The following is a 13,705-nucleotide window of genomic DNA, read 5'->3' on the forward strand; positions in this document are numbered from 1 at the left end:
CTCAATTTATTAGCATAGGCTCCTTGACATTTCCTTGAGAGTATTATTCCACACAGTTTGAAATGCTGTAAAGGTACACTCGGAAATAAGATGATTAGAGGTTTTTCTCTTTTGAAAGCCCCTCAGTTCACCCCAGCTTTTCTTTCCACTCGTTTGCACAACTAACTTTATCCCAGGTTCTTCATCAAGCGCACCGTGGGCTGTGGCAAGTGGAGCCCGGCAGAAGGGCTCTCATCAGGATCACACGGGGGGAGCTCACACTTGCTGAGCGCTGGCTGGCCGAGAGTCAGGGCAGGGACAGCAGGGAAGGAGATCTTCTGGGTGTGGGCGTGAGCTGCTCCCCACACTCCAGGCCAGGAGGTGCAGGCCACTCTGAAGGACAGCCACGGCCAACTCGGGGCTGCGGGCTCATCCACACCCCAAGGAGGACGTGTGGCTTTTTCTAAGCACAGCGTGAGCTTTGGTGGCAAGGCAGACCTGGGGCTGCTGAGCTACTCTGGTCAGGCTGGCCAAGCTTGGGGGCCTCAGCTTCCCCATCCACAGGAAGTAAGTGTTGTAAGGAAAAGGTGACAACGGATTGTGGGGGCCTGGTCAGTCTCCACCCTTGTTCTTCTCCACAACCTCGAAGGTCCTCCCTACTACAGGGGAAATGGGCACATCTCAGAGATGCTAGCCCAGCTCCAGAATCTCCCTGGGAGCCTGGAGAGCAGGAGAAGAAGGAGGCACGAAAGGGACCTGGAGGGATATAAAGTCAGGGATATAAACCCATCTCTCTCTGTATGTATGTGTTTCCAATTACAAACATACATGTGAATATGTATAATGTATACTTCATTAGCTAACACTTGTTCCCAGTATACAAGTTTAATAATTTTTAAAATGTTTATTTTTGAGAGAGCACGTGTGTGCAAGTGGGGGAGGGGCAGAAAGAAAGGGGGACAGAAGATCCGAAGCAGGCTCTGCGCTGACAGCAGAGAGCCTGATGCGGGGTTCGAACTCAAGAACTGTGAGATCATGACCTGAGCCGAAGTCGGACGCTGAACCGACTGAGCCACCCGGGCGCCTCCTCTAGTAGACAAGTTTCAAAGTACAGACAAGTAGACAGTGAAGAATGAGCTGCTCCCTGCATCCTGGGCCGCAGCCACCAGGCCCCACGTTCCCTTCATGGGGCCACCTTGCAAGTCCTTCCTCAGCCCTGGGGTCTTAGCTCCCTTCCAATCTGGGGCCCAAACTCCCGAGGGGAGAGGCGCCTGGCAGCTCAGTGCCACTGCCACTTTCTCCAAGGGGCTTCCGGTAGGTGCTCGGAGGGAGGCAGTGTTTGCTCAGCAGCACAGAGGGGTCAAGTGGCCTGACATCCTCCGAAAGCCGCCCAAGGTTTCAATGAGCTGTCACATCCGTCCTTTGCTCTCCTCCCAGCTTCTCAAGAGACCCCGCGTGCGCCCCAGGAAGTGAGTTTCACAACGGGTTACGTGTCCCTGGGAGGCCACAGCAGAACACTCCTCCTCCTCCAGGGAGCAGGACAAGTGAGCACAGCAGCTGGGCTACAGAAGGTGGCCCTGAGTGCCAGGCTCCGAGCTTCCTGCCCGCGGAGACACGGAATGCCGAGGTGGTCCCTCTTCCCCGGCTGGCGCAGTTGTTCAGAGGCAGGCTCTGGGGCCGGGAGGTGGCGCGTGTGGGTGGGGGGGGTCCATCCGTGAACATGGCCCTGATCAGGGGCCGTCTCACCCACGGCTCTCAAAACTAGCAGCCTGAACGGTTCTGCACTTGGGGCCTGGAGAACAAGGGCAAGGCCTACCCGGGGCCGCCTAGCTGCTTCGCCTCAGGTGCCATCTGTCAGGAGGAAGAAAAAAATGCGGCCTCCCCCAACCCTGGACACCTCACTGGGGTATCGGTCACCTCAGAGCCAGCCCTCTTCCCGTTCCCCGTGGCTGGGTGGGCAGGGGGCTCTGCGGGGTCCCCTCCCCAGACAAGGCAGGCAGGGGGCCCTTTACCCAGGCTTGCCGCCTGGCAGAACCTCTCCTCTCTGGGGCTCCTCGCTGCTCTTTCCGTACTGAGCGCACCAACCCCCTCCTGGGACTCCTCTTGGGCACCATTTTGTGCCCCCTGTGCGAGACGCTGCGGGCGAGCGAGCTCCTGGGGCACAGGCACCAGGGCCTGGCAGCTGGTCCTCAACCTGCGCTAACAGTCACTGGAGAGACGAAACGTCTTCGATGGAGGTATTTTTTGACGTTCCTGCCTTCGGGGTTTCCTGAGCCCTTCCGTGTTTTTAAATCAACGTTCCAGAAGACGGCGATGCCTCTCCTTCCCTCTTCCTCCAGGTTCCCTGCCATTTTTCAGGCCCCGAAGCGCCTGGTGGAGCCCAACAAGCTCACGGGCTCCCATGCCCTCAGGCTCCTTCTCGCCTGTGTTCCTTCTCTGGCGAGGTCCGAGGGCCCTTGGCGCTCAGCCCCAGAGGAGCTGGACGAGGCCCCTGCCTGGCCTGGGTGATGGCCCACCATGGAGACACAGCTGTGTCCGTGAGGGCCTGTGTCTCTCCCTGCAGAGGCGCTTACCAAGCAAGGGTCGGCTGAGTGCGGGTCCTGATGCCACAGATGGGAAAGAGCTAGCCTGGGAAGTGGCCCCACCACATCAGAATGGGACGCCCAGCAGGACAGGAGGAAAGATGCAAAAAGTCATCTACCGCATCCCGGTCCCAGCTCCGCAACAATTTCGGGTAGGGCAGTCCAGCGTAGCGGACAGAACACTGCTCTCAGATCCCCGTGCTGGGCTCCGGGCAGAGAAACTCAGCTTCTCCGAACCACCCTCTGCAGGATTGGCCCCGACCCGATCTCCCAAGGTTAGCGATGATGTAGGTCAAATGCTTTTAAAACAATACTACTGCTGTGTAAGTTTTATCGGCAGTCATAATAACCACGAGAGAGAGACAGGGGCCCTGAGCAGTCCGTGACCGTCCGAGCCTCAGCATGTTATGTGCGTGTGGGGGCGAGGGGTGTGTGGAGGGGTGTGAGGCTTTGCCAGGGTCACAGGTCTCCGCCTCCTCGTGCAAGAGGAACCTATTGCATGAGTCCAACACCCTGGCTGTCCACGTTAGCGTGAACGGCTCCCTATGGGGTTTCCACATGCCTCCGTGGTCCTTAGCGCCGGGATGAAAGCAGCCTGGGGTTCCAGAGTGCCCCTCCGTGGAAAGAAGACCCACCCACCCACCACCGGGCTGGAAGGAGCATCTACACGTCCAGGGTCAGGAAGCGTCTGTGGTACCCACCAGAGCTCAGGGAACGGGGCCAGTTTTAAATTCCACGGGCTCTGTTGGGGGGTCAGGAACCAAAGAGCTGGGTGAGCGCTCACGGATGTGGGCACGCACCTTCGCCTGAGCAGGGAGACTGACCGCAACTCTCGAGCCAGGCAGCGGGCCTCCCGGCCCAGGCAAAACCCGGCTGCGTCTGGCGGGCTGGAGACCGTGCGTATCCCAAACCGCGGGTCCCCAGACGGCCCGGGCCACCACGGGCCCTCACAGACGAGCAGCCGTCGCACACGCTTCCTGACGCAGGAGCAGGGGACACACAGACAGCCTCACCAGAGTTCATCTGAGTCAGCGGCTTTTGTTTTGCTCAAGCTGATTTGTTTACTAGCACTCAAGAATACCTCCCTCGGATCATCCTGGCGAGAGAGGCGAGGAGGAGGCGGCGGTGAGGAAAATGCCAGGCAGGGGAGGCAGCCGAGGGCCCAGGAAGGAAAGAGAAAGAACCACTGTGGTCACCGAACGTCCTTTTCTACAAAGGTCGCAGCTCCGTGTTTCTATAAACCCTGCGCACCCCCAGTGCCCGCACCCGCCTCCACCCACAAACGGCTCCTGCTTGGACAGCGAGCTGACTCCGTTATCCAGACTCAACCCCCACAAGCCGGGGGGGCAGCAAGTCCCTTTACGGGGGACAGAGCCGGCCTCAGAGCGATGTGCTGCCTGGTCCACGGTCTGGGGACACGTGTGGCGGGGACACGGCTGGCCTTCCAACGCCAAGGCCGGAGCCGGTCCCACCACACCGGGCCGCCTGGAGTCACGGCCTGAGGAACCACACAAGCAAGCTGGGCCTTTTGGTTCAGGTGATGAAAACAGCTGGCTTCCCACGCCTCGGATGGCAGAAAAGGCTAGACGGGTGCCCCCGTCACAGATCTCAGAGGTAAAGTGACCACCCCACGCCGGGCTCTGCGCAAGGACACTTAGCTTCTCCAAACCGCCCAACACCCCACAGGCGACAGCAATGACCACAGGCCCTGTCCAAGCTCCTCGGCCCTCATGCTCAAGAGGTGCCAGCTTGCTGGGGAGGTCGCCACTTCTCTGACAGAGAAACGTCCATACGATTACATCAGGTCACATGATTTCCCCCCCCCCAAACTGGAATTCTAGTGGAAAGAGCCCCCCAACCGGAGCCACAGACACTGGGAGCCAATCCGGTCTCTGGTACTCACCAGCTGTGTGACCTCGGTGCGACCCTCCCGCCCCAAACACACACCAGTCCGAAAAAGGGACCAAATGACACGTTTGCATTTCTGTAATTTATCATTTAAAGTTCCCTTGTAATGATAAAATGCAGTTTTCAGCTAGATGTCTTCTTGTTGAAAAGACTCAAAACAATGAAGAAATCTGAAAACCAAAGGGAAAAAATCACCACAGAGGAGATGGGGAGATGGCTCTCGGGGCCGAATTCTACAATTGTCACAACCTCTAGAAGGTTGTTGTGTGGTGTTTGTTTGTTTTGTTTTGCTTTGTTTTTGTTTTTTCCCCAAGTAGGCTTCATGCTCAGCGCGGCGCCCAACTTGGGGCTCGAACTCACGACCCCGAGATCAAGACCTGAGACCAAGAGCAGACACTCAACCAACCAAACCACCCAGGAGCCCCTAGAAGTTTTTCCTTTTTTTTTTTTCAAGTTAATTTATTTTTGAGAGAGAGCACAAGCTGGGGAAGGGCAGAGAGAGAGGGGGACAGAGGATCCAAAGCAGGCTCCACAATGTGGGGCCTGAACTCATGAACCGCGAGATCGTGACCTGAATCGAAGTCAGCCGCTCAACCGACTGAGCCACCCAGGCGCCCGAAGTTTTGTTTTAAAGAGAAGCCTTCATTCAAGGACAACCCCTTTGCTAAAATTTAAGCGAATGGGGCCCACCTATTAGACACTCACAGAACGATTTTCTAAAGCTTTGTCTCCTGTGCCCTTAATTAATAAAGCTGTGAGGTAGAAAGAGGAGAAACCCCCTCAATCGTACAGATCCGGAAACAGGCGGAGACAGTCAAGGGCGCTTGACTGTCAGGGCAGGGCGCTTCAGCAGCTGTGGGAGAGTCAAGTCTTAGGACAGGTGTCCTGAGCCCAAACCAAACGCCCTTTCCCATCTAGTGAGCTCACGGAGATGGGGAGGGAGAGTCACAGTGGCCGTTCCCTGCCCAGAGCAAGGGACGTCCAGAAGTCTTGCTGCTGACGGCACCCACTCCGGAAGCAGGTGGCGGGGTGGGGTGGGGTGTGCTACTCCAGAGCAGGTGAGGGGTGGGGGAGGGGAGGAAGCGAGCCCAGGTCGGGAGGAGGGGGTCGGGGCGCACGCGTACCTGCAGTGGTGGGCTCGGTCGGGCTTAATGCTGCAGCATTTGGGACATTTGTACACCACCTGCCCGGGCTTCAGCTGTAAACTCTCGATGAATTCTTTAGTGGCGTTTCCTTTGGGCACCGCGCCCTGTGAGAAAGAGGACAGGGGTCAGGGCTGGGCCAGGGATTCCGTTGGTTCTGACGCCCCGTGGTGGAGGTGGTCACCTGGAAGCAGCAGCTAAACACACACACACACACACACACACACACACACACACACACACACGGACAGTCTCATCCCAATAACACATGGACTCTGTTCAGAATCATGCCAACACCGATGGATACTTATGGACAATGAGGTTTCCTGTGGAAAAGTAAATGATTTTCCCCAGTGGACAGTTAGGCTGTTCCTAACGATCTTTCTGCTTTCATCTCAGTGACGTGGTTTTCACTGAATCCGTTCTTTCCTGTGTAAATACTACAGTTAGGATTTGACTCGCCCATTCCCGTCTGGTCTACGTTAAAATTTCCCAGTAACACCTTGGGCCTTTGCGAAGTTTTACTAACGGGCTTCACACCCCCACAGCTCAGTTCTTCCAGATCAAAGTCTGCAGCTCTGAATGTCACTGGCTCCTGCTTAAACTAGAATCGTTTTATTTTATTCTCTTACCAGTACAATTGTTAGGAAGCACCGGTGATCTACATTTGGTTCTTGTGGATCCAAAAGCAACTGTGAACCATGGCCCTCGGATCTCTGACTTGCTTTCTGACCCGACGTGCCCTCCCGCTTGCCATCCCACCCTTTCGTGCGCTCGTGAGTGCTCTGCCTTTTTGTTCTAGCTGTGAACACCTCCGGTGGAGCCAACAGCAGACCCAAAGTGCCACCAGCGTCTACTGGGGCCCGTGTGCCTGTCCAAGCAGAAGGAAAGCGGGCGGTGTCCAGGCCGACGCAGGGTCTCGATGACCAGTCTTCGCCAGGGGCCTACTCGGTGCTCGGCCCGTGCTCCAGTGCTCACTGCTATGGATTCAGGTAGCAAACCAGGTCTCTGTCCCAGTAGGCCCTTGGTCTCTTGGAGGCTAACGATGCTAGAAGACAGCTGTGTTGAGAGAGCACAGAGGAATAGGTACCGACCAGCCAGGGAACCAGACAGGTTTCAAGAGATGAGGTGTTTTGTTTTTTTTTAAGTTTATTTATTTTTGAGAGAGAGAGAGAGAGAGAGAAAGAGAACACGAGTGGGGGAGGGGCAGAGAGGCAGACACAGAATCCGAAGCAGGCTCCAGGCTCTGAGCTGTCAGCACAGAACCTGACGCAGGGCTCGGACCCACGAACTGCGAGATCATGACCTGAGCCGAAGCTGGATGCTTAACTGACTGTGCCACCCAGACGCCTCTCAAGAGGTGAGGCTTAAGGGTGGTCCTAAGACATGCCAGGTAGTCCTGAGGGAGGAGAGGGATTCTGGCCAGAGGAGGGGCATAGGTAAAGACAAAAAGGTGAGAGTGAGCCCGGCCCGTCTGGGGGCTGGTGAGAAAATCGGCATGGTGGAATCCAGGGTAGGCAGAGGAGAAGCTGGACAGATGGACAGGGGGCCAGCTTGAGAGAGAGTGCTCGGCACAGGGCACAACAAGGGACCGAATGTGTCTCCCAAATTCCTAACCCTCAGTGTGTGCTATTGGGAGGTGGGGCCTCGGGGAGGTGGTCGGGTCACTAGGGTGGAGCCCTTGCGCCTGGGCCTTAGCGCCCTTATAGTGACTGCTGAGAGCTCCCTCACCCCTTCTGCCATGTGAGGACACAGCGAGAAGATGGCCGTCTGCGAACCAGGAAGTGGGCCCTCCCCCAGAGGCTGAATCTGCCAGCACGGTGATCTTGGACTTCCCAGCCTATAGAGCTGCGAGAATTATAACTTTCTCTTGTTTATAAGCTAGCCCGTCTCTGGTAGTTTGTTGCAACAGCCCAAACGGACCGAGGCAGGTAGCCTGTGTTCTTGGCCGGGTGTTGGACGCAACACTGTGCCTGTAACAACCTCCGGATGCCTCGACTCTAATGCGGGGTTACCACACAAAACTGTCAGGGTGCCTGGACACCCGCATTTTTACAAAGCGCTCAGCAGGGCTGAGAATTACTCTGCTAGACCAGGAGCTCCATGATGGGTCTACCTCATTCAGCACCAGAGCCTCTAGCCTGGAAAAGGTCTATCAGTTTTAGCACGGGGTGAAAGGAGCAGTGAAAGCAAGCAGGACAAGAAAGAAGGGGGCTCAGGGTGCCAGCCTGGGGGGCTCCAGCAGCGTGGCCCAGCTCCCTATCAAGAACCGGGCCTGACACTGGGTCGAGTCATGGCTCTGGGATGGAACTGCTCCACACCCCCCACCTAAGGTCTAGGTGACAGGAGGCCGTGCTCATCAGTGGGCGCCCACGGGACACCACCATCAGGGAAGTTGACGCAACATCTGACCACAGAACTGGGGGCCATGCCCGAGTCCCAAAGGGGCCCGGGTGAGGGGCAGTGTGGTCGGCTAGGGTGGGTAGGTGGGTAGGTGGGGATTTCAGGGCTGACGGACTGTAACAGGCCAAGCGAGGGGTTCCCGGGTTAGAGGGGAGGAAGACGGGGTGTCAGCACCTTTCCCATGAAGGAGAAATTCTGGGATAGGAAGAGCCACTGAAGAAGCAGTACAGACCAAGGAGCTGGAGTTTTGTCTTTTGCTACAAAAATGACTCACGGGGACAAAGACCCTAGCTATGGAAACTGCAAAGACAAATCAAGTACCGACCCTCTCCTGAAAGTCTACACCACACTGAGCATTGTGGGAAAGTGCACGGAAGTGATGGGGGCCTGGGTCCCAAACAGCTGCTGGGGCGGATGCCCAGATGCCCAGACACAGCAAGGAGGCCGAGCACCCGGCCAAAGCCACGGCCACTGGTGCATCAGGAGCTAGGGGAGGCGGGAAGGCCAGGAGGATCCTGGTGGACGTAGCAGGACAGGGGCACCTGGGGACGGAGGCAGTCCAAGCAGTGACCAGAGGTGGCCTGTCCAGAGGATGACGGATAGAGCAGAAGCACCGGAGCCAGAGGGCACGCGCAGGGGTGTCTCCCAGGCAGCGGAGTAAAAAACTCAGGACCACAGTTCAATTATGGGAAGACTTGCAAGTTGTCTCAAAGAGGGCCTCGGGTGCCTCTCTGGGGTCTCCAGCCAGCATGCACCCTCTCCTCCCGCCCCTCACCCCACTCCTCATATGGCTCTTTGCTGGCGCCCCGCCCCCCCAACTTTCCCCTGCTGACCATTCCGTCACCAGCTCTTTCTCTGCTCTCCTGTCTCGTTAAGGACCCGCTTACACTCGAGATGGGCAGCATGTGGCCGACATGTCACTAGGAACGGTGCTGTGCTTCCCCACTGGTCTGCCTGAGGCCAATGGGGCAACAGACAAGTACGAGCCCAGAAAAGCCAAAGGCATGCTCATCCACATGAATGCTCTTCTCATTGGTGGAGGCTCAGGACTTTGGGACAGAGATGAGGTCCTGAGAAGAAACTTCTAGAAATGTGGATCCTGATACACAGGCACTATGGGCACCAAGATGCTGAAAACTACATGTGATTCAGAGTAACAGTCACCTCCACGGTGGTGGGGAGGCTGGGAGAGGAAAAGTGGGGGTGGGGTGGGGAAACAAAGAGGTTAAACCGCCTTTGTAATGTTTTATGTATGAGGCTGGGGGCGTGGAGATATCATATTATCATATCATTGTATTATCCTTCATGCCCTTTCAACTGTGTCATATGTTTCATTACAATTTTTTTTAAAAAAGTAGGAAAAAACCCCACCTAGTCTGCAAAACACCGTCAGATGCCAGAAAAGCCTATGATAGAAATTTTAAAAGCAGGGGCGCTGGGTGGCTCAGTCGGTTGGGCGTCTGACTTTGGCTCAGGTCATGATCTCACGGTTCGTGAGTTTGAGGCCCATGTCAGGCCCTATGCTGACAGCTCAGAGCCTGGAGCCTACTTCAGATTCTCTGTCTCCCCCTCTCCCTGCCCCTTCCCCACTGGGCTCTGTCTCTCTCTCTCAAAAATGAATAAAAACATTAAAAAAAAAAAAAAAAAGAAACTTTAAAAGCAAACAAACTTTGATAGGTGAGGACTCTGTGATATGTATAATGCCATACAGGACATCCTTCTAGACATTAAATATGCTATAAAAGTATACAGCTATCAGCATGGAGAACATCTATGACAGATGGCTAAAGGCACACATAGACTTCCAAAGAGTATATGGCATATAACGCATCCTGGAACAGATCTGATACCCAGTTGACACTTGAATAATGCAGGGCTGAGGGGTCCGTGCAGCCAAAAATCCACATATAGCTTTTGACTCACCTGAAACTTAACTGCTAATAGCCTCCTGTTGACCAGAATACCAAAAACGTGAGTAGTCAACTCACACATATATTGTACATTATTTGTATCCTACACTATATTCTTACAATAAAGCTAGAGGAAAGAAAATGTTAAGAAAATCATAAGGAAGAGAAAACACATTGCCAGTACTGGACTGTTCTTATCAAAAAAATTCGTGTATAAGTGGACCCGTGCAGTTCATACCACATTGTTCAAGGGTCAGCTGTATATATATATATAAAGACAAAGACATGTGCCAAATTATTAATGGATATCTCACATAGTCAGATCACAGGTTATTTGCATTTTCGTGACTATATTTCTTAAATGTTCTAATATGAACATGTGGCTTCTGCAATTATAAAGAAACTCATTAAGAATACAGGCAAGGGGCGCCTGGGTGGCTCAGTCGGGTAAGTGTCCAACTTCGGCTCAGGTACGATCTCATGGTTAGCGAGTTTGAGCCCCAAGTCGGGTTCTCTGATCTCAGCACAGAGCCTGCTTCGGATCATCTGTCTCCCTCTCTCTCTGCCCCTCCCTTGCTGTCTTTCTCTCTCTTTCTCTCAAAAATAAACACTAAAAATTTTTTTAAAAAAAATACAAGCATAAAAATATACCTCAGGAAGGAACTACCCAAAGTAGAAATATGCCCAACTTAACTGAATTTTATATTCAAAACGCTGTGACCATCTCATCTTGAGATATCTGAGGCCCTGCCCTGAGGCACTAGGGTCTGGAAGTCTTTACAAGGGCAAAGCTGGACCCCGACCACCCAGATGACTGGACTTTGAAAGAGGATCCAGAAGGAGGGTGCCTGGGTAGCTTCAGTCAGTTAAAGCGTCCGACTCTTGGTTTTGGCTCAGGTCACGATCTTGCGGCTTTGTGGGTTCAAACCCCTGCATCAGGCTCTGTACTGACAGCTTGGAGCCTGCTTGAGATTCTCTCTCTCTCCCCGCCTCTCTCTGCCCCTCTCCCACTTATGCTGTCTCTCTCTCTCTCAAAATAAATAAATAAACTTAAAAAAATGTTCTTAACCCTTTAAAAAAATAAAGAGATTGGGAAGGGCTCTGGCCCAGGCAGAGAGGGCCCCACAAAAGCCCAAAAGGCCACATTAATGCTCTTTAATGCAAAAGGTCATTGAGTCTGGGCAATCGTGTGAACTTGTATGAATCCTGAAGGCACAAAACCACAACTGGATGTCACTCCTCATGCACAAAGGACAAGCCCTAAGGAACATCATCTGCCCAAGGAGATAAATCAATGGGGCAGAGTTTTCCTAAATGAAGGCTCAGGTCGCTATTTTCCCCCCACATCCAGTTTTTAAGGTCCCAGAATTTGCTGTAAACCTCAGGAGGCCCCACGTAAAGGTCTACGTGGGGAAAACCCCACGTAGGGGAGGGGCAGAGAGACAGGGGGACACAGAATCCGAAGCAGGCTCCGGGCTCCCAGCCGTCAGCACAGAGCCCGACGCGGGGCTCGAACTCACGAACTGTGAGATCGTGACCTGAGCTCACAGTCAGATGCTCAACTGCCACCCACGTGCCCCACAGTTCAGCTTTTTTAAAAGCCTGTCCCCTCCAGCAGGACTCTATTTACATAAATCCCCTAGAAGGCTCATTCCCTTCCAGGCAAGACCCCATCTGCCCAGCAAGTCCATCTTTCAGACCCAGAGGCCAGCTGGGCCAGTCCCTGAGACAGAGGATCCTGTGACACAGGTGCTTTCCTGCCTTTGCCTCCAACGTCTTTTCCTTTCTTCCCTTCCCTTCCTTTCCCCTTTCCTTCCTTCCTTCCTTCCTTCCTTCCTTCCTTCCTTCCTTCCTTCCTTCCTTCCTTCCTTCCTTAATATTCTCTCCTGTGCTTATCTCCACAGACTTCAGAACTTCCTGTGATTAGTTCATGGTAAGGAATTTCGTTCTGTACCATTCTGGACAGACGGCAGGGAGTCGGTAGGCCTGCTGAGACATTTCTGCCAATGTTGTGACGCCTGCGTTACTGAGAACCGCCCACCCCCCCGTCCTTACGCATCTCACAGGGCTGTCTTGAGGCTCCCAGGCTACTGCAGCCTGGCAGACCACAATGTACCGATTCCCCCCCCCCCATTCCCACAGTCATACTTTTTCATGATTAAAAAAAAGAGACGAGAAAATTAAAAGGGAAAAACCCACCCTTTGATTGTATCGCCCAGAGATCTGTATAATCAACATTTGGGAGCATATCCTCCCAGTCTTTTCTCTGTGCACACAGCAAGCTAAAGACACTAAAGAATTTATAGGCCCATGATACTCAGACGTTCCTCAAATATATGTTTGGTCCCGCAGTGGAATCCGTTTAAATCTGGGGCAGGGAGGTGTGATACGATTCTGTCAATCATTCCCCTTAGTGGCTAGCCCAAACTTCCAGTACCTTCCTCAACCCCCACCTACTTCCTTTTGTATTTCAGAGAAAACTGAGGCAGCTGGGATAAACCACCAGCTTGGAGGGTGAGGGTCCCAGCCAATCCTGGCCCTCAGGGGCCCCAGACTTTTAGCTCAAAGCTTCTCCCTCATGTTGTGCGCACACTCCGGGCCCTCCCACCCCTCACAGCTAAGCTTGTCGAGGTCGTGTGCATTTCCGCCTCTACTATCCCTCCCCGACTCTGCTTCACTGCTCTCCGGTGCCTGTCGTCTTCACACCAGGAACACCTGTCACCAGGTCACTGAGCAACTCCCTGTGGCCAAACCCAAAGGTCGGTTCTAGGCCCTCAACTCCCTTGGATCTCCCGTGACCACCAGTCCCTCCTTCTGTCACTCTCTCCTGAGGCGGCTCTGCTCCCTCTGGGTGTCCCCCTGCCTCTTGCTCTCCCTTGGGCTGTTACCCATGCTGGACCCCGGTGTTCCTCAGGGATCCCCCACCAGCCCTGTCCCCTGCTCATGCTGCACCCCGCCCCCTGCTGACAGTCCTCCCCCATCACACCCAGTGGTGAGGCCCAATCGTGGGCTCCAACCCAGGCCTCTTTTCGAGCTGCAGACATCTCCACCTGGTTGTTCAAGAGACATTAAAACAGAGGAAAACCGACCCCCCAGATTCAACATGCTAGAACTGAATCCATTCCTTTCGCTCCAAACCGCCCCTCCCATTCTCACTTCCCTGGCCCGTGGCGCCTCTATCTACCCTCGCTTACCCCTTACCCCTCCTACTCCACCAGGTTACTCTTGTCCCAAACCGTGCCTCGAATCCCATACCCTCCCCTCCAAGCCGCTGTCACGGCCTTTGTTCCGGCCCATCCTCACGCGCCCCAGATGTTAGAGTCACCTCCCACCCCGGCCTATTCTCCTATTTCCCAGAGTAAACTTTCTAAAATGGGAATCTGATCATACTATTCTCCCTGCCTGGACACCTTCACAGGCTTCGCAGAGCCTTCCCCCGGCCCAGGGTCCGGGCTCCCGGTCGGGGCTCGAGCAGGGCCACCACAACGCAGCCTTAGACCACTGACCCAGGGTCTCCCCCTGTCCCTGCCCCAGCAGTCCCCCGGCTGTGGACCACCTGCGGCTTCCCAAAGGCACCATGCTCTCCGAGACTTTCACCTTGTACCCCCGGGGACTCACATCAGCACCTCTGCCCAGCCTGTTTTGCCTCTTGTACCGGAGCCAAAACCCACCCAAGGGATCACCTCCTCTGCCTTCCTCCTCATGGCCCCAGGCCACACCCGAGAGAGAAGCCATCACTTGGCTTTTGTGTTGTTCCAGCCTGTATTTATTGGTCTCAACA

The 13,705-nt window shown here is 54.6% G+C and overlaps 1 protein-coding gene across 15 annotated transcripts in view; it reads right to left on the reverse strand.

The window, feature by feature from the left end:
- The window catches only part of ZDHHC3 (zinc finger DHHC-type palmitoyltransferase 3), a 60,423-nt gene that overhangs the window by 19,715 nt on the left and 27,003 nt on the right, over positions 1 to 13,705 (reverse strand). For all 15 annotated transcript variants that reach the window (XM_042978733.1, XM_042978742.1, XM_042978739.1 and 12 more), the window contains one exon: positions 5,594 to 5,718. In XM_042978733.1, the coding sequence (XP_042834667.1) occupies positions 5,594 to 5,718 (125 nt within the window). The remainder of the gene's footprint in view (positions 1 to 5,593; positions 5,719 to 13,705) is intronic.

The sequence above is a fragment of the Panthera tigris genome, chromosome A2 (genome assembly GCF_018350195.1).
Source record: "Panthera tigris isolate Pti1 chromosome A2, P.tigris_Pti1_mat1.1, whole genome shotgun sequence".
Classification (NCBI taxonomy): Eukaryota; Metazoa; Chordata; class Mammalia; order Carnivora; family Felidae; genus Panthera; species Panthera tigris.